At 57.1% G+C, this 19,792-nt stretch overlaps 5 protein-coding genes and 1 non-coding gene across 6 annotated transcripts; 4 read left to right on the top strand and 2 right to left on the bottom strand.

Moving 5' to 3' along the window:
• Positions 1-1,668: 1,668 nt before the first annotated feature.
• F5144DRAFT_613319 (uncharacterized protein) lies at positions 1,669-7,828 on the top strand (the record flags this gene model as incomplete). Its single annotated transcript, XM_066791743.1, has 7 exons — positions 1,669-4,365; positions 4,439-4,759; positions 4,846-5,185; positions 5,256-5,558; positions 5,617-6,790; positions 7,303-7,341; positions 7,388-7,828. 7 exons carry the CDS (start codon positions 1,669-1,671, stop codon positions 7,575-7,577), a joined length of 5,064 nt encoding a protein of 1,687 aa, XP_066640817.1. The 3' UTR covers positions 7,578-7,828.
• Positions 7,829-7,910: 82 nt separating this feature from the next.
• Positions 7,911-9,833, top strand: F5144DRAFT_513876 (uncharacterized protein; the record flags this gene model as incomplete). The annotated part of the gene is made up of 2 exons (XM_066786582.1): positions 7,911-8,925; positions 8,979-9,833. Coding segments are annotated over exons 1-2 (1,611 nt in total), but the record flags the coding sequence as incomplete, so codon positions are not given.
• On the top strand, positions 9,788-10,516 carry F5144DRAFT_575781 (uncharacterized protein; the record flags this gene model as incomplete). Its single annotated transcript, XM_066789093.1, has 1 exon — positions 9,788-10,516. A coding segment is annotated over exon 1 (523 nt), but the record flags the coding sequence as incomplete, so codon positions are not given.
• A 5,466-nt stretch (positions 10,517-15,982) lies between these two features.
• F5144DRAFT_272307 (uncharacterized protein) lies at positions 15,983-17,965 on the bottom strand. Its single transcript, XM_066783634.1, has 7 exons — positions 17,750-17,965; positions 17,559-17,699; positions 17,254-17,503; positions 17,014-17,201; positions 16,653-16,935; positions 16,080-16,463; positions 15,983-16,026 (listed from the first exon to the last, which is right to left on the bottom strand). The coding sequence occupies exons 1-6, from the start codon at positions 17,833-17,835 to the stop codon at positions 16,149-16,151; spliced, it is 1,263 nt and encodes a 420-aa protein (XP_066640814.1). The 5' UTR covers positions 17,836-17,965; the 3' UTR covers positions 15,983-16,026; positions 16,080-16,148.
• Positions 17,966-18,707: 742 nt separating this feature from the next.
• F5144DRAFT_t121 lies at positions 18,708-18,789 on the bottom strand. The gene has a single exon. It is a non-coding gene; the product is annotated as a tRNA-Ser (tRNA).
• A 280-nt stretch (positions 18,790-19,069) lies between these two features.
• Positions 19,070-19,393, top strand: F5144DRAFT_493622 (uncharacterized protein; the record flags this gene model as incomplete). Its single annotated transcript, XM_066785987.1, has 1 exon — positions 19,070-19,393. The coding sequence occupies one exon, from the start codon at positions 19,070-19,072 to the stop codon at positions 19,391-19,393; it is 324 nt and encodes a 107-aa protein (XP_066640813.1).
• Between the last annotated feature and the right edge of the window lie 399 nt (positions 19,394-19,792).

Raw genomic sequence — 19,792 nt, 5'->3', positions numbered from 1 at the left:
CGTTGGGCGGACAGTCGGGGGATGAAGTTTGCCCCGGAAAAGAGCGAACTGATCCATTTCAACAAGGGACGACGGCAGTGGACAAACCAGCTGGAACTCACTAACCCAGGGGGAGGCACCAGCCCCGTCAGACCGAAGGAGTCTGCCAGGTTCCTGGGAGTCTGGCTGGACCGGAAGCTCAACTGGAAAGCCCACCTTGCGGCGGTGGAGAAGAAGCTGAGGACCCAGAGCTATGCCCTGTCGAGGCTAGCGGCATCGACGTGGGGACTGGGTCTAGCCAAAGCGCGAGAAGTGTACACAAAGTGCATCCGGTCAGCGCTGGCCTATGGCGCATCGTCGTTCCACATTCCCACGGATGTGGGAGGCGAACCGGTGAAGAAAGGCATCACCAAGGCCCTCGGGAAGGCCCAGAACAAGAGCCTGAGGATTGTGGCGGGAGCCTTTAAGTCTACCCCCATCCGTAACCTCGAGACAGAGACGTGGGTACCACCATTGGACTTATACCTAAACAAACGGCTTGCAGATTTCGAAAACCGACTCCAACAACCCAATCTGGACGACGGCCAAGGCGGCAGGAAGACGGCGGGGAGCGTTATCCTTACCGCCTGCCGCAAGATACAGCAGAGACTCAACTCGAGGAGGGGCAACAGGGGCCGATCGCGAACCTTGAGACCTCAAGGGCCCACGGCGGTAGAGAGAGCCGCGGGCACGATCATGCGCTGGACGGGGGGAACCATAGACACGGACAAGGCAGTAGAAGAGGCCTGGAGAGCGAGGTGGTTAAAGGAACGGGACGGCAGAGCAATCACCAGGCCGGCGGACGACTTTGACCATCAGCGGGAGACGCTATTCCGGAACGAAACCCTAAGGAGGCATGACGGTCTCAGCAAGGCGAAAAGCTCACTGCTCATTCAAATCCGGACGGGAGCAATAGGCTTACGGGACTACTTGTTTACACGGGAAGTCCCGGAGGTTCTGACGCCTGCCTGCGAGTGTGGCGAGGGACGAGAGACTGCCGAACACCTGGTAGTGTGGTGTTTGGCCCCACCGTTGACTCGAAGATGGGAGAGAACTGGAATTCGGACACGACGGGACTTTTACTCAGTTCTACACGGTATCAATCCCACGACTGCACGGCTGGCGAGGAGGATCCTCGACTGGCTGATGGACTCGGGGAGGCTGCCGATGTACAGCTTGGCCAGGAGGCTCGAGCTGGAAACGGCGGCCTGAAGCGCCCCCGTTCGGAGGCCAGGAGGCCTCCTCTCTTTGTATACGTAGACTCACCAGAACGCATCGTTCCTTGATTGTTGGTAGGGTTTTTTCACCCGGCCCGGGAGGGCACGGTTTTCCTGTACACTAAATAGCAGAGGGTCCGGCACGCCCTAGGGCATAGCGGAGTATGAATAATAATAATAATTTATTCCGCCTTTAGGGTCTCGGGACTCGGAGTATAGTGACTCCCGACGCTGCAACTTAAGCTTGCTCCCGAACGGCTCTCGATACTTGTGTTTAGGGAATAAACATATGACTGACATTGTGGGACACAGCAACCGCGTTTCGCCGTCTCAGATCAAAAAAGAGCAGTACACCCATCTTTACTACGCCTTCGCATCCATCGACCCGCAGACCTTTCACATTGTGGCCGCCCATGCCGACGACATCCAGCTCATGGCCGAGTTCACGGCACTGAAAGGGCCCAACCTCCAAACCTGGATTGCAGTGGGCGGCTACGACTTCAGCGACAACACTACAGCCACCCACACGACTTGGAGCGATCTGTGCTCAACCACAGCACGCCGAGCCGCCTTCATCTCATCTGTCCGCACCTTCATGGACATCTATGGCTTCCAAGGAGTCGACTTGGACTGGGAGTATCCCGTTGCCAAAGAGCGTGGCGGTCGCCCAGAAGATATCGTCAACTTCGTCTCGTTGCTACGGGAAATGCGCGCCGCATATGGGACCTCGTACGGTATTAGCCTGACGCTGGCGCCCGACTACTGGTACCTGCGGTATTTCGATGTCAAGGGCCTAGAGCCCTATGTGGACCACATGGGCTTTATGGCCTACGATCTCCATGGCTTCTGGGGCGCCGACGTCAAGGCCCTGGGTTCTATAGTCAGGGGCCAGGCCGACGTGCGCGAGATATACAACAACACTATCCCGCTTGCATACGCCGAGTTGGACTTCTCCAAGATCAACTTTGGTGTCGCCTGGTACGGCCGCGGATATACGCTCCAAACTCCCAGCTGTAATACACTCGGGTGCGAGTTTAAGGGGCCTAGCAAGCCCGGAAAGTGCACAAACGCGGCGGGCGTCATGTCCCTGGACGAAGTCAGGGGCCTCATCGAAGAGAAGGGGTTGACACCACGCCTACTCCAGGGCGCCATGATGAAGGAGCTGGTCTGGGATGACCAGTGGATCGGCTACGACGACGAGGAAACCGTAGCTATGAAGAAGGCCTTTGCAAACAACCTCGGCTTTGGTGGCACCATGGCCTGGAGTGTGGATTTCAACACGGGGGCGAGCGACAACCCGCCGCTCTCGACCGACGGAAGCTGTGGCCCCAAGAACGGAGGCACCGTCTGCGAGGGGAGCGGATTTGGCGACTGCTGCTCGGCCACTGGATGGTGCGGCTCGACCGAAGGCCACTGCGGCTCGGGCTGCGTCAGTGGAAAGTGTATTCAGGGTGCCGTGACGACCGACGGCTCATGCGGTGCTGGGGCGAACCATGCCATCTGCGGTAACTGGCCGTCGGGCGACTGCTGTTCGTCCACTGGTTGGTGCGGCAACACGCCAACCCATTGCGGACCTGGTTGCCAGAGCGGCTCATGCACTGACCTCAACGTTGTTTATCTCGACCCTGCCGTGTACGAGAGCGGCGCCGCAGCCCAATGCCCGCCCCCATGCGTCTTGGTTCTGCCGCCGATCCCCCTGGCGGGCACAACCACCATCTCAGTGCCCCCCTTCACGACCTCGCTCGAGGTCGGGTCCAGTGTCGGCGGTACATTCCGCGCCACGACCACTACCATCACCGTCGTGGTACAGTCTCTTGTCATCGACACGTTACCCCAATCTAATGTCGAGATCACAAATGGCCAGACGGCTGGGACTTTCAAGCCATCGGCCAGTCTCGTGATCCCCCCTTCGACGGTCACCGTTACAAACGGTGCTGGGCAAACTTCAGCGCGAGCAGTCATTTTCCCGCCCTGGCCGCACGTCGCCCACGGCCCGGTGGACATCAGCAGTACTCCGTCTGTTTCATGGCCGCCAGGGACCGTGTCAGTCGGACCGCCATCGACTTGGACGGAACCACCTTACACTCAACCGCCCATGGTTCTTCTCTGCACAGCGAATTATGCGGTGCAGTACATCGCAGAGTATGGTGCCTATGTCACGCTTACCGACTGTCCCGGGGCCGCAACCACAATGGCTCGAGATTGTGCGCCAACCAAGACGGTAGGAGTCGAGGGAGAGAGCACCGTGAGCTTTGCGCTCGGGTGCACGCTATTCACGGGGACGGGGACACGCACCACGGACGGCCCTCTCCCGACCTACACCACCTGGCCCGAGGGCGAGCTTACTTGGGAGGAGGAGGATGACAGCAATGACAGAGAGAAGAAGTCGAGTTGCAACCTGTGGTTCTTTTTTATCTGCATCGACTGGCCCAGTATCAAACTGGGTGGCTGGCGTTGGAACTTTCCCCCGGGCATCTACCCACCTGGCCCACCTGGCCCGCCGCCCCCTATCCGGTTCCCGCCAGGGATCACGGTGACGGGCGAGCTTCCTTGGCCGTGGCCGCCAATCACCATTGGATGGGATAACAAACTCACCTATCCTACCGTCAAGCCAGGCCAGTGCACGACCCAGAGGGCCGATCTCTGTGCGACCACCACGACGCTGGAGATCAAGACGACCCAAGACAGGACCACCACCTCGACCCACACCCGGACCACATGCACCACCATCATGGGCTGCAAGGTCGAGGACGACGACTGGGAGACGACCACGACAGTGAGGTGCTCCAGGTCAACCATCACGAGCGGCATCGTTGCCCGGGCCGAGGCCACGCCCACGTCCATGTCGGGACCCGAGGCGCAGCCCCTGCAGCCGAGGGTTGACCCCGATCCCGTCTGCCCTCCCGTCTACGTTGACGATGTTATTATCATCCCGGCCAACCCGGAAAGTGTCTTGGACCTCCTCTTGCGCCTTGACATGACGATGCAAGATGGCGCCTCGTTGATGACCAGGACGAAGCCCGTCACCGCCAGCGATGGCGTCAGCAACGACTTTACCTCGTTTTTCTTCGTTCGTGAGCTGGCCATGGACATTTTCGATGATATCTGGGCCGATAAGGCTCAGTTAGGGGTGAGCTTCCCGTTCTCGGTCTTTCTTTGGAGGAGAGGGGCGAACAAACACTGACATGGCTCACTTGCGCTAGATCGCCGGCATGTACTCAATCCGGGCCATGAACGCGAGAAAAAAAGGCATCCCAAACAGGCCACGCCCCAATCCGATTTGGAAACGGAACAACTGCAACGCAACCCTGATGGCTAGACAGCAAGCAGAGGGTGGCCGCCAGTCCTTTTGGGATACGACTTGGGAGCATTCACTCATGTCTGTCCCACCGGGGGAGGACTGGCGGATGGGATGGTACACCGACTTTCTCCATGGAAACAAATACAAATATACGGTGCACGAAAGCTTTGGCGATGACCAAGACATCTACGTTGTCGAGTATGCCGTTAATGACCTTCATGAGGTGAGCCTCAACTCCCTTCCATTATTATCCCCCTCCTACCCATGACTACCCTCAGGTCGCTAACGGTATGACTTCAATCATGGCAGGAATTCCAGATCACCGATTTTGTGCAGCTTGGCGCCGTAGACTTCGGGCCCCTACATTCGGGTCCCCTGAGCACCTACCACGGTACCGTGGTGGCCGCCAAACTCGCCGGCGAGCGCCTCGGCCTGGCGAGACATGCCCAGCTAATCCTCGCCCGCTCCTCTCCTGGTACACCAAGCAATGACCTGGACAAGATCGTTGACGAGGGATATATAGCCGGTCTCACCTATACGCTCAACCATGTTCTGCGAAATCCTGATAGGAGAGGCAAACAGATTGTGAATTTGTCGCTTGGGTCATACACGGTCGATGAGTACCCCCAAATCTGGTACGACATGCTGTGTAAGTTATTACTAGATACCTTGTTAGATGACTTCGATACGTGTCTGCTAACATCCATGGCCCGCGCTAGTCAAACTTTTGAAGAAGCTGGACAGTCTAGATGTCGTGCTGGTCGCGGCCGCCCACAACCATTTCCAAGACCCCAAGGTCAAGGGCTCGGTTGCTGGCCTCTTTGCGAGATGGGCCGACCCCAACGCGCCTCCAGGCGACCGGATCGACAACCTCATCGTGGTTAGCGCCGTCGACAAGAACTCGGTTATCTCCCCAGACAACCCCTACAGGCCGTGGATAGCGATGGCCCCGGGATTCAATGTTCTTGTACCGAAACCCCTTACCGATAATGAATATGATTCGGATAGTGGCGCCTCATTTGGTAAGTATTCCTTCTCCCTCGCCACCTGCGACATTGGTGCTAATCGTTTGCCGTTCAGCCACTCCCTTGGTTTCCGGCACCATTGCATACTGGAGAGGCCTCTTCCCAGAGAACGATCCGCGGGGAAAGCAGCTAAAGTCCCCGGCAGCCGTCAAAGCCCTCGTGCACTTCATGCACCGACCGCTCACGTATGAGATGTATCCCGTGGAACACGACGATACTGACGAAGACGATCGCGACACTTGGGACGCGGACCGGCCCTGGGACGAGCAGATCCCCTTCCTCTGGAACGGCGAGACAAGAAACGGCAATTGTGTAGTCAACCCTGGCCTCCCCGGTTGCCCGCCGGAACTTAAAGACGACTTCATCAAGCTGCGCCGCTTCGGTTCGCACCCCCCGAGCTGCGTTGCCCCCGGTGCCATCTCCAAGCGGCAGGCCGGCGGGGAGTGCCAGCTGGTGATAAACCCCCCAGGCGGCTCCGCCAACGAACCCGGCGCAGCCGACGGCGTCATAACCTACAAGGTCGGCGCGCCATCACCAACCTGCCTCTCAAACTGCGGCACCCTCTGCTCCGGATTCTACTGCGAAGCCAACCCGGCCGGCACACCACCAGGCTTCTTCGACCCGCAAGACCCCGCCCACACCCCCCAGCCCACCGCCTCGGCCACCATCTCCCGCGAGCCCCCGGTGGTGGTGACAACCGCCTCCCCCGATCTCCCCTCCCTCCCCGCCCCAACCTGCACCGGCCACGAATACCCCACAACCACCCTCACCTGCGCCGGCAGCGGCGGACGCCTCGTCTGCAACAACCAAGTCATCTGCGCGACCCCGACTCCCACCCCCGGCAGCCCAACCCTCCCCAACCTCACCGAATGCCCCCGCCCCCTCTCCACAGCAACCGTCTGCTTCGGCGGCGGCGGACGCACCAACTGTGGCACCTCCCTCGTCTGCCCGGACCCCACCCCCTCACCAACCCCCCGCCCGTCGCCGCCCAACCCACAACCGCAACCGCAACCCCAACCCATCGAGGAGCCCACCGGCGAGTTCCTCGGCGTGCTGGAATCCGTCAGCCAGCTCGACCTGGGCCGATTCCGCGGGTGCCGCGACAATGCAGCCTTCTACTGGATCCAGCTGTTCCGGGGATCGCACCTGGGTGCCGTCGGCACGCATTGCTCGCTGAAGGGGGAGCATGTGGCGGGGTCGGGGATGGGGAATAATATGGGGCAGAATATGTATGGGTGTGGTGAGGAGGGGGGCGGGTATGATGGGGGGTGGAGGGTGTGTGCGACGAGGGAGGGGGCGCGGGTGTATGAGCCGAAGGGGTGGTATCAGAGGTGTGTGCATGATGATACGCTGTTGATTAATTGTCCGAGTGGGGTTGGGGGGTGCTGGTATAGGACGAGGAGGAAGTTGAAGTGTGATGGCGTTTGGGTGTGGGATGGGGGGAAGAAGTAGGGGGTTAGTTGGTGGTTGCTGAAAGTGTACGGTACGTTCGGTGGTTCAAGTCTAAGTCGTCGTACTCTATACATTCATCATCCTCCTAATTACTCACATGGGAGAGAAATCAAACCTACTCCTTTGAACTTTCACTCCCCGTGGATAACCCTCTCGCAACCCACCCAATGATCAACCCACCGAATACCGCGGAACCTGCCCTCTCTACGACGGGGCCTTGGTACCATGCAATTCTGGGTGCGGAGGCTGCCGCAACACCTCGTATAGGTACCTCTGCCTCTTGCAGCAGGACGGTGAGGCAGTTTGAGATCCCGCCATACTCGAACAGGTTGGTTGGGCTGCTTAATGTACATGTAGTTGCCAGTTATTTGCAGTCAGTGCTTAGAAAGCCCAAATCATCTATCATCCCAGCTTGTTCATTCATCTTGTATCGCTATCATGGCCGCCTTCTGTTCTCTTATCATCCTCGCTGCGGCCATTTCCGGCGCCATTGCCACCCCAGCAGCTGGGGCGAGGAACCCCAACTCGGAGATTCCGGTGATGAAACGCGCCCGCGCCGTCTGAGAGCATAACCTCTGGTTTCGTCGGTACCTCCGTGGCATAAGGTGTTGTCGTTTACGAGATCAAAGTGGCTGCATGAAGAAGTAAACGTGATAGTCGATGGTCAACTCAACGGCCGAGCTTCTTGTTCGAGGTCTGGACCCGAGACTGGGGATCATGTTGCATCCTTCTTCATGGCGCTGTCGTACAGCCGCCAGGGCTGAAAAGAAGCGGGATATTAATGGCACCGCGTGTAAGATCTAATCGAATCGGGCCTTAATTGGGGGCCATATTGCGGGTATCCAAGCTGTGAGGATTCGATCCCCTGTTAGCGCCCCTGGCATCTCACGCTTCACCCTCCCATTGGTGATGTCCAAGGGGGGGGCTCATCCTCCCCCCTGACCCTGACGCGCCTGACAAATGGGCGTGAGTTAACCGAAGTCTATTACCAAGAACCGTGCATTTACCCCCAGCCATTCCCCAAAACCCATTCACGAGCCAACTCCACCAGGATTCTGTGATCAACGTTGGTCTCGCCTTCACTCTCACCGTGACTGAGACGGCCATTCTCAAGCGTGCTGCTGCGTGCTGCTGCGTGCGGAATCCAGTCGCGGTCATGGCGCTCCCCCACCACTCTCTCGAGGGGCAGCCCGGGCTCGAAGTAATGGACCAGCCGGCTCTTGAGGTGGTCAACAACCAGCAGCATGTTTCCAGTTACTATGACCAATCCCTTCCTCAAGTCGCGAGCAGTGAGTACATCCATAGCGCCAAGGAAGCGGCCACACCATATTCGTACGCCTACTCGGTAGACCCAGAGCACTACCCGTCGCCCGGTTCACATCCGCATTCCACGCCTGCCACACCTTCCACGGCGGGCAAATCACGGAAGCGGTTGTGGCTCATTATCGGAGGGGTTATTGCCGTTCTTGTCATTCTGGGCGCCGTTTTGGGGGGCGTATTCGGTAGCAGGGCGGCGAACTCCTCGTCAACGGACACATCAGCATCGCAGGGGGACCAGAACTCGGGAAGCAATGGTGGAAACAACTCGGGCACTGGTGGGAACAACTCGGGAAGTTCAGGGGGCTCAGACACAGCCGACGACCCGGCACCCAAAAACACAACAACTACAACACCGATTCGGAAGGGGTCAGGGCTGGCCGTAACAGGGTGGAGGAAACCAGACGGCAGTTCTGACACGTACCTCTTCTTCCAAGACCAAAAGGACGAGCTGCAGTATGTACGGTGCGACAAGAGCCTCCGCACCACCGACAAGGAGTCCACGTGCTGGGCGGAACCAGTCAAGATCAACTCCTATGCCATAGCCGGCAGTCGCCTCGCCGCCTCCACAATCATCTGGGGCGATTTCTACCAAGTCAGTTCCTCTCCCCACCTCCCCCAACCCCCGGCACTAACCCCCTCTCCCAGCCCATGGTCGAACTCTTCTACACGGGCGTCAAGTCCCGCCTCCTCGGCGTCAGCCTCAACGACCAAGAGACCCCCAACGTCCACGAAGACAGCGTCAACGACATGGACATCTACACCGGCCTCGGCAGCAACCTCGGCGCCTACTGGCCCTGGACGCTCTACCAAGACGGCGCCGGCACGCTGCACCACGTACGCAACCTCCTCAGCGGCGGCACCTTCCGCCCGACCTCCCAATGGGACAACAACGAGCTCGACATCGCCCCGGCGGCCTACTCGCGGCTGGCCATCGTGCCCACGGCCACCGACTTCGCCACCATCGCCGTCAAGCCCGGCTACGCCGTCTTCTATCAGGACAAGACCTCCTCCAAGCTCGCCGTCCACATCACCGACCTCAACCACCCCAACCGCTCCGCCACCTTCCACCAGCCCTGGCCCACCACCCTCCCGGACATAGTCCTCCCCGCCCAGGCCCCCATCGCCGCCTTCTCCGTCGCGCGCGCGGGGGACACCGACCGCCGCGTCGATACCTACGTGCTCTACCTCGGCGGTGGGGATAGCGGGCAGATCAGCGTGCTGTACACGGACTCGGCGGCCGGGTCCGGGTCGGAGGGGGACGACGTGGCGTGGAAGACGGCGGCGCCGGTGGCGCTGAGGGGCGCGGACAAGGATACGGATATTGCGTGTCTGACGATGGGGTCGTCGCCGTATAATGCGGCGGAGAAGGCGGTGGGGGTGGAGGAGGCGAGGGAGGAGAGGAGGTGCTTCTTTCAGAGGGGTGGGAAGGTGGTGGAGGTGAGGTTGGATGGGAGTGGGGGGGAGGGGGAGTGGATTGCGGTGGGCGAGGTGCCGATTCCGTCGTGAATTGGTTTGGGGGCGGGAGCGGGATAATGTATTTAATGGTTTTGTTTGTGCTGTATCATATTTGGAGGGGTTTACTCGTGTTTTGCATGGGCGAGAGGATCATTGGTGGCGTATACTTTGGCTGGACCAAGGAAGCGCTGGACCACACTACTCGGAGAATAGTAAAGGCGTTGAAGAGGGTCTCGCCGGGGAAGTTCTGGGTCCGTTTGACCGCCCTATCCAACCAGACCCGGCAGTGCCTGGGCTGGCTCGGCAGAATGCTCACTTCCGTCGCCAACAGCGCGTGTCACTACCTGTCCAAGTTTTCAGACAGGCTCAGAATAACGTATTGGATTGGTCTTCATCCTTACTCCGCCGCCCTTTTCTTGCAGGGCTATTTCATTCTTTTCATTACCGGCTTGCTGCTCGGCGTTCTCGACTGCTATTTCGGGGGCATCGACGGGATGGGATTCGCCGTGGCCACCGAGGTCATCTGTATCATTTTGCAGGGAGCGCTGATCTCTGCTACGGAGGTGATTCTGTTGAACCCTGGAGTTCTGCGTTTAATAGTGTAGGCATCTTGGGGGTTGTATTGCGGTGCTAGAATTACCTATTCGTTGGCTGGCCGTGTAGTTGGTAGGTAGGTAGTTTATTAACGCCCGGCGGGTCAACCGAAAGGGCAACTATTACAATCTGACGATACATTTCCCAAGATATGTCCTAATCTCTTTGAAGCCCGTAAAGTTCATTCTAGTTCATATTTCGACAGTTACCATTTCTCTGCGGATTCTCGTGGGTTTAGTAGGGCTGTTAGTAGGCTGGCTTGAAGGCGATTCTCCAAGTGTTCAACGTCCTATCTTCGGCGGCTGAAGCGGTGCCTGCTATTTGTGTCACGAGGTGAGGGGGTCGGTGTTGTCGGGTGTGGTGGGTTAGGTGATTTAGTCGGCCTGTGGTTCGTTCGTGTCGAGTCGGCCCGTCGCCATTGCGAACCGTATGGTTGCGCGAACGGCTGCCATGTCAGGAGTCCAGTCGTTCTTGTCCGACGGCGATTTCCCTCCTAGATAGAAGGAAATATTGCTTCTCTGAGTGTCTGTACATTCGAGCATCTTTCTTCGGTATGCTGTCCATTTTGTGCATCGGAATAGGAAGTGGTCCACTGTCTCTTTTGCTTGTCCACATGCGCACTGGTCTGACGGTGCTACTCCGATTCGGTGGAGGTAACCGTTGAGCCTTGCCATGCCTGTTCTGAGCTGGGCAAGTTTGGCAGCCTCCTTGTGAGATAGATGATCGTACAGCAGTTGGGTGTGTTTCCCTGGTAGTGCTGCGTCGACTCGCTTGGAATGAGCTCCGACTTTGTCTGGCAGGTGATTGCTGCTGCCTCTCTTGGACCGTGCTACGTTGAGGGTTGTCGACCGCATCCTGGGCATTTGTACTTCTGGAGCGGCGCCCTGTCGAGTGGCATGTTTGGCGTTCCCCTTGGCGATTTCCCAAAGCTTGTTTTCTTCTCTCGCAGGGAACCATCGTATTGATACTGTGTTTCCGTTCCTGCGTAGTTCTCTGATTGATTGGTATATATGGCAGATGTGCCGTTGCCCAGACTGTCGTCGAGCGTGTCGGATCGCGAGAACAGCCGCTTTGTTGCGTGTTGAGAGCTCGATGCGGCTAGATCTAACCGTTGGCAGTGTGCCTAACGCTCGTTCGATGGCCGCAAGTTCCCCAGAGTATGGATTTTGTTCCGACCTCGAGCCAAGCGTAGAGGAGAAGGTCCCAAGTTTTGGGGTGCCGTATACAGATGGCGGCAGCGTCGCAGCTCCGCCAACTCCCACCAGGGCGTTTCGCGCCGAGCTGCTTACGGCGATGCATATAATATCGTAGTCGGCATTCCGGCGTGTTGTCGTCGGCTTGTTGGTGACAGTTTGTACACGGTTCTCCCAAGGTGTCAATGTGAACGGGTTAATGGTTTCCAGCTCGTCCATTGCGATGTCTTTGAGTGCGTCTGCCACCTGGTAGAGTGGCGAGCGGTGGCTTTTCCTGAACTTTCGCATTTGAGACGTGTTTCTGCGTAATGGGTTGGTGTATGGCAGGGTGTGAATGTCGGTCCATAGTTTGATGGCCCGTCTCCAGAACCGATCTTGTGCGCTGGCAATGTGAGCTTCTGCTTCCGCTACGCTCGTTGCCACTGTGAGGAAGGTCCCCACGATCGCTTGCGCCGCCATTCTCTGGATCCTGTTGATGGGTCCTGCGAGTTTATTCTTGCATGCGTGCATCCACACATTGGAGGCGTAGTCTACCACGGGGGCAACTGTGCATGTAAACAGCTGCCGCGCCGTTGATGGGGATAGACCTCGGAGGCGTTTCAGTTCCATCGCTGCTTCCAAGCCTTTGGACGCAGCCCTCCAAATGTGTTCTTTGTACTTTAGTTTTGTGTCCATGAGCACGCCAAGGACCTTGACATGGTCTTGAGGCTTGACAATCTGCCCCTTGATCGTGAATGGTTGTGCGTCGGTCTTATAGATTTTGCGAGTGAAGTGTATGATTGCTGTCTTCTGGACATTGAAGGTCGCACCACTCCTTGTCTCCCAGTCTAGGGCGTCCCTGATGATGGTTTCTATGCCTTCTCGGTTGCTCTGCGCCGTAGGTCCCGTGATCCACGCTGTAAAGTCATCCACGAAGGCTATCGCACCACCGCGGCTGTCGATTCGTCGTTGTACCAGGTCCGCGTTGAAGAAGAGGAATAAGATCGGAGATAGGGGAGAGCCTTGAGGTAGACCAGCCTGAGGTAGGCTTTGAACCTCGGATGTATATCCATTGACTTGAATTGTGGCTGTGCGCTCCGAGCAGAAGGCGTTTGTCCATTGAAGCAGCTCGTCTGGGATGCCTCGTGCCTTCATCCGCTGAAGAAGTCTTTCCTTGCAGACCCCATTGTAGGCCCCTTTCACGTCAAAGCTGATCAGACTTGCTACCTTTCGACCTCTCCAGGCGGTGTAAATCTGTTCCTGGAGGAGTATGAGCGCTTGCTCCGCCGATCGTTGCTTGCGCGCTCCGAAGTGGTTGGTCGGGAGGAGCCCATATGTCTCAACCGCATGTGAGATCCTTTCGGCGACGACCGACTCCAGCAGCTTGCCGAGCGTTGCTAGAAGTGAAATCGGTCTCCAGGCTTTGGCAACACTGTAGTCGTCCTTGCCGGGCTTCTTAAGCGGTATGATCTTGGCGTGTCGCCATTGACTGGGCAGTGTGCTATGCTCCAGAGATGCTCGAAATAGTGCGAGAACACGGTGCTTGACCACTGGCCAAGTCTGCTTCCAGACTATCGCCGGTAAGCCGTCCTCCCCAGGTGCTTTCCAAGATTTGGCTGCGAATAGTTGTCGCTCTACCTCTTCCATGGTGATCGGCGGCATTGCTACGGGAGCTCGCTGCGGTCTAGCACCTTCATCTTCAATCCTCTCTGGAAGGGGAGGAAAGAAGGTGGTTAGGAGTTCTTCTTCCTGTTCTCTGTGGTCGGCCGTGGCTGTTCCGTCTGCTCTGACGAGCTGTGGCACCTTCCCGAACGCTATGTCGTCGCTAGACTTTAGGTATTTGGCAGCCTTCCAGATATTGCTATTGTCTTCAAGAAAGTCGTCCCAGTGTTTCTTCTTCTGTTGCCGGATAGCGTCGTGGTACTGTTTCGCAGCCGCTTTCGCCATTTCCTCCAAGTCCACCAAGGGTCGCCCGGCTCGTCGTTCGGTCCGAGCACGGTTCCTCCAGTATGTGTAAATGCGACGCAGTTGTGTAAGGTCGGTTGTCCACCACCGCTTGGCGTATGGCGATGGTTTCGCTTTCGGTGTCAGGGTTTGGACCGTCTCCAAGACCGCCGACATTAGTCGGTCTGTCTGCTGCTGTACAGTGCCTCCCGAAGGGGTGGCGTCTAGTGCCCTCGCAATCCCGGTTTTGATTTCCTTCCAAGGTGCATTCTTGAGCAGAAGCCGGTCCCGTTCCTTTGGTACTGGGACCAAGGTGTCAAAGACCGTCTCAATCGCACGGTGATCCGATCCGTGTTCCGTCCTGTGGATCGCACACTTGACTGTTGTTTCCGCCAGCTCGGCAGACGCCAGGACCAGGTCGATGGTCGCGTTGTAATCCCCGACATGCCATGTCTTTGTGCCCCGTCGAAGCAGACTGCGAAGGGCGAACTCGTTCATCAGGTCGATGATACGATCTGCCTCTCCTTGTATTTCCACAGATACATCGTCTCCTCCCCACAGCTGGTCGTGCCGGTTGAAGTCTCCGGCAATTACCACGTCTACCGTCGTGCCCGCGTCTCGTCTTGCATCCATGATTGTGTTGCGTAAATTGTCGCACGTCTCCCGTAGAGCTTGAGGGTCCTGGTTTGGTACGTAGACCGATGCTACCAAGACTCGCCGACCGGGGAGCCTTAAGATTGCTGCTGTCATGTCCGGTGACCCTATCGGTACCTGTTCCGCCTCCACGTCCTTGTTCACCCAAAGCATGCTTCGAACTGCCCATCTGCCTTCCCTCCAAGTCGAGGGAACCATCTTGATCCACTTGTGATGTCCCATGGGGGTTGTGAAGAGTCGGCCATGAATCCTATGTGCTTGAGGCTCCTGGATGGCCAAGACTGTTGCGTTCTGAATGTCCTTGTCGTTCATCAAGCTTTCGTGCACCACACCTTGCTTTCTCACATTAAGCTGGATTAGGCGGAGTGTTCTACTCATGACGAGATGGGTAGAGCCTCTGGCAACTTCTGCTAAATGATTCATGTGGGCCGCCGCATAGGATGCATTTGGCAACCACTTCGCTGCAGCTGCGATGGTGGTGACCGTCCTTGCCGCACTTGGCGCACACTTGACGGTTTCTGTACTGGAACGCTTTGTGGCCGATCTGCTGGCAGTTGTAGCACTGGTCCGGCCGCATCCGACGTTCGAACACCCCCGTATACCCTGATTCTCCTCCGGCGTAGAAGAAGCCTTCATTGAGGAGTCTCTTGGCGTCGCCGAGTTTCGTGACATACACTACCATGGATCCATACGCTTTTGCAGTGTCCTTTCGACTCAGCCAAGCTATCTTGGCAATCTGCACGTCGTTTTCCTGGCCCAGGACTTCCGCGGTCCCAGGAAGGACCTTGCTCTCACGGTCGAGGACAGCCATACGGTTGACATTGTCGACTTTGATCGGGTACAGCTGATCTCGAAGGACTCTCGCACCCGGCGTTTTCTTTGCTTCGACGATGTCTTTGATCTTCTTCAATTCCCCTTCGTTCCTACTGATGACCCTAAGACAATTGGTGCTTCCTCTATCTCTTGTGACGGCAACACAGCGCCAGCTGGGTTGGTCGCCAGGCGCACGCATCTCATGCTCAATGAGCTTGCGAAGCGCTACTGGTGTAGCTTCACTGGCATGATCCTCCGGAACCCTTGACATGTCCACTGTGCAGAACGCTGGTTCCGGTGTCGCCGGCCGACCGGTGGAGGTCGGCGGGGTGGGAATGCTGACCAGAGGGGTCCGTCGGGCGATGTCTGCATACGTCGGTCGACACGATGGGGTCTCCTGAGCTCTAGTCATGGTGTGTAGCTGTATTTTGGTGTGCTCGAGCTCACTGCGGGCTTGAGTGAGCTCCTCTCGCGCCTGTGCCAGCTCTTGAGTCAGCTGGGCCGTCATTTTGGCGATCTCCTCTGCCATATGGTCCTTAAGTTTTTTGAATTCCGTCTGAATTTCTGCTTTCATGATGTTCAATTTGTTGTTAAAGTCATGATCCACGGTTTGTTCTGATTCTCGGGTCTCGTCCCTCGCCTCATCGGCTGCTGCAACCCGGATGGTGCGATTCTTGTGATTTCTCGGCATTTTCTCAATGTTGCTTTCCTCTTCCCAGTCCATATCTTCTTGTAGCTTTGACTCTATCGCCCTTCTCGTCTTCACCTTCTTTCGCTGGGGGCGGCGTTGTCCCGCTCCTGGAGTTCCGGAATCGCCTCTCATGACGTCGATGACGTTTGAACCACCGCGCGCCGCACCAGGCATCTGGAAAAGACAAAATCTTCCACCGGATGTCTCAAAATAAAAGAAGTCGTTTTAGATCTCGGTTAGGATAGGGGACAAAATTATGTCAATCTCCTTCTAGGTCGCTCTTCGCCCCGGTGGGAGATCGCTCACTGAGTACCTTCCTGTGACAGTCGCATCCTGCCAAGCCACGTACGTCATAGGCTGACCCGTAGTCCTTAAAAAAGTTAACTAAAAAATCAGCGACACCCAATTCGCCTTTTACAGTACCTATCCAATGACCTCTAGTTCGATTTCTCCTCCCCTCCCCCCTCTCCCCAAAACCCCCCCCCCACCAACTCAAACATAAATATAACAAAACTCCCCTCCCAACCCCCCCATCTGCTCATTCAAATCCACCAACCTCACCGCCGGCGCCGTCCACCCCAGATCCACCACCGCGTCACGAATATCCGCGCGCTTGGTCTTCCGCACGTTGGCCGGCTGGCCCATGTCCACGTCCATGGCCAGCGTCATGTTCATGTCCATGGCGCCGGCGCCGGGGATGGCGTGCACGCGGTTGTCGGGGTCCTGCATCTGCCAGATCCACCAGACGCGGTCCAGCATGCCGTGGTGGAAGTAGAAGGCGGGGTCGCCGGGGGAGCAGTAGAAATCCTGTGGTTTGGGGGAGGGGTTCGTTAATGGGGGTGGAGGGTGGTTGTGGTTGGTTGCTTGGGCTATGGGGGGGGGGGGGGGGGGGTAGGAAGTAGGGCGAGAAAGGGGGATGTGGAAGGGGGTGTGGAAGGGGGTCTGCGGAAAAGGGAAAAGGGGGGAACGGCAAAAACAAAACAAAACAAGACTTACACCGCCGGGGTCACCACCGATAATATAATGCCCTGCACTGTGGATTCCCCACGGGTTGACGTCGCCCTTCAGCTGAGGCATGCCCAGGTAGCGGTTGTAGAACTTGTCAATGTCGGCGTTGTCCATGATGGCGCTGTACGTGTAGTTGGCCCGCGCCCCCGCCGCCGAGTACTTGTTGACATCACGCCGCAGGCACCGCGGGTTGCTGCCGAGCCCGTCTGCCCGCGGGTTGGCGGGGATGTCGCGCACGATGGTCGACTTGGGGCCGAGCGAGACCACCATGCTGTGTTACGCGTGGTTGTTAGCGGTGACGAGGGTGGGTAGGGAGTGGGATGGGAACGGGGCCCCCGGGGGGACGGACTCTTTGAAGGGACCCTCGGTGACACAGCCGCCGCCACCGGCAGACGGTATCATGTTGTAGGGCCTCGGGAATGGCTGAGCAACACCGTCGTAGGTGGTCGGGGCACCGTTGCCGCCCATGCTGGTGTCGCTGCCGTCGAACATGGGCGAGTTGATGGGGTCGTCGACGTAGCGGTCGTAGTTCATGTACTGGCGGCGTTAGTATTCTCCTTCGCCTGTTTATACCATTAAGGGCAGTTACCGGTTGGTATCCCTTGTACCCGCACTCCTCACGCAATGCCTTCTCATAGGCATAGATGAAGTACCGGTGAGCGGCAAACAAGTTGTTTGGGCTATGCAGCATACCCGCCATGGTCATATGCGTCGCGACAAAGTCGTCGAACCTGCTCAGGGCGCCGGGGACCTTGTCCTTGGGCGCCTTGGCGGGTTTGGACTGGAGGCAGAGAACAGCGCTGATGTATTCCTTACGCTCGTCCGCTGAGAGGTCGCTCCTGTTGGGTTGTCAGTGCCACCCTTCTATACGTAAAAGATGCCGCATCAACATACCACTCCCGCCTGACAGCGGCATTTTCGAGCGTGCAGTTGTTGGACGTGCCGGCCCGCTTAACCATCCAGGACTCGATCTTGGGCATGATGGACTGTTCGAGTTTGTCGACCACGTCGAGGGGGTAGGCCGGGTTGCGAATGCTAGATCTATCATCAGATATGGCAGGGAGAGAGGCACGTCTGTTCCTTACGCGTTATACTCCCATTTCTTATAGACGGGCCCTGCCAAAGCCCCAGCAAGCAGGGACAGGCCCACGGCGTTCTGGATTCCTCGCATACTGGTATACTAGCTGAGGCTGACGGCGATTTTGAGGTCCCGGGGTTTCTGAAGATAGTGAACGGTCACAGATGCACACTTCACCCTTCAACCCGGGTCTAGGGTGGCTTTCTATTTGAATGGCCTTCTCGAAACTGACTTCAAATTCAAGCTAGATTGGCCACCCCCCTAGCCGTTATACTAAGCCCGGTCCAACTGCCGCCGAAGTCGTAACGTCAGCTTCGAGATATTGAATCCTCAACAGACAACCAATCATGGAATTCCATTCCGGTGCGGCACTTAATAGAGGCTTCGTCTAAGTCTGGGCTGTACGTCATTTTTCTCCCTGCATAGATCGCTGACGCCATGGCCAATGGTGGAAGACGATATCACTCAAAGGGGAAATGTGTTCGCGTTGATCAACATGTGTCGATATAGGGCATGTACGAGGGATATTAACGACATGAGAGCGCCACGGCCAATAACGTCGCTGTATGAGTCCGACTCGGTCACTTGGCCGGGCCCTGGACCCATAACGCGGCATATCTTAGGCGAGGCCGGCAATTGTGTGATATGAACCGGGGGCGGGTGAGGGTTCACAGGATATTGCCCAACAGTGAACTTGCAGAGTCGAAGGAGCTAGAGATAAGATGTGTGACATTGCGGCGGTTTCTCATGTCTAGAGTTATCTAGTGCAATGTTCTTCCCAGCTCAGGTCGGTCCAGGCTTGGGGACAGGACCAGGTAGTGTTTTGATGCAGGCACATCCCCGAGAAGATTCATACCGGATGACGAGTTGTAGATAGATGAAGTATGCAGTCAAGCAGGAGGAATGGAAAAGCAGAGAGGAACAAAAAGGAAAAAGAGACACTGACAAAAGAATAACTTTGTCTTCGACGTGGGCCTGATTCGAACAGACGCTCCCGAAGGAACAAGATTTCTAGTCTTGCGCATTAGACCACTCTGCCACCACGCCTTGAGGTTTTGTCAAATTGAAAAGAAGCCTTATTCCCAGCGACGGGATGACGTCAATGATTGGTAATAGAACACATGAAACAGCTTTGTCTCTTTCGCAGTTGGGTATACTGGCAAGACTGGGAGGCTCAGGAAATGGGCTTGCACGGGACGTCTTTGTTTGGTGGATACGTTGAAAAGGCACAGAGGCAAGTGGAAAGGGGCATTGGAGGTGCCAAGTAATATTTTTAGCCGTGCCTTTTTTCTTTCCTGCATTTTGCTGCAGGCTTCGAAAACACGAAATGGAAGGAGTTGATCGTCGCTGCCACCCTGCAACTCAGGCAGGTGCGGAGGAAACTGGAAACAGCCAGCTCCGCGAAAATCGCGAAAATCAAGGCAGTGCAACCGTCGCCAGCTGTTCGCCAGGAGGCTGCCAGCAGGCGAAAAAGCCCCCAACCGCTAATCATGCCCAGACGGTCTGGCCCAGGGGCGCCAAGAATATACGTACCGCTTTAGGTGGCATAATCTCTGGCGCCAATATTTCTTCTGCTGCAAACCAAGCGTGCGTGCGTGCCAGCGGAACCGAGAGTCAGACAGACGAAGACGCATTTGGCTGGATCCGCTAAATTTGTGCACTTGCTTGCAGTTTCGAGTTCACCTTTTTCCCGATCCCCATCTCTGAACGGGTTGGATTCCTCAAAACACCAAACCCGTCCATGTCGCCCAGCCCCAAGCCATCTTGGTTTGGTCTTCGCCTGACACGGTTCGACCGTTTCGACTAGGTGTTTGGCCCTTCGAAGACGCAGGCGGTCTTGGCCCACTCGAGTCTCGCCTCGCCCCCGTGTCCCCATCCTCCGGGTTTGCTTGCTGGCTTGCTTGCTTGCTTGCTTGCTTCACCCAACGGAAGGTCCCAGCGACAACAGAACCTTCGGAGCCTTGCATCCAAAGGGAGAGATTCCTTTCCCTGCCGCTCGCTTTTCGCGTCGATGCCTTGAGCTCAATTGCTTTCGACGGAACCGGGGGTT

This window comes from Chaetomium tenue (genome assembly GCF_020726465.1).
Source record: "Chaetomium tenue strain MPI-SDFR-AT-0079 chromosome Unknown F5144scaffold_5, whole genome shotgun sequence".
Lineage (NCBI taxonomy): Eukaryota > Fungi > Ascomycota > Sordariomycetes > Sordariales > Chaetomiaceae > Chaetomium > Chaetomium tenue.
Note: the sequence above shows the minus strand (reverse complement) of the source record. Positions and strands in the feature narration are given on the sequence as shown.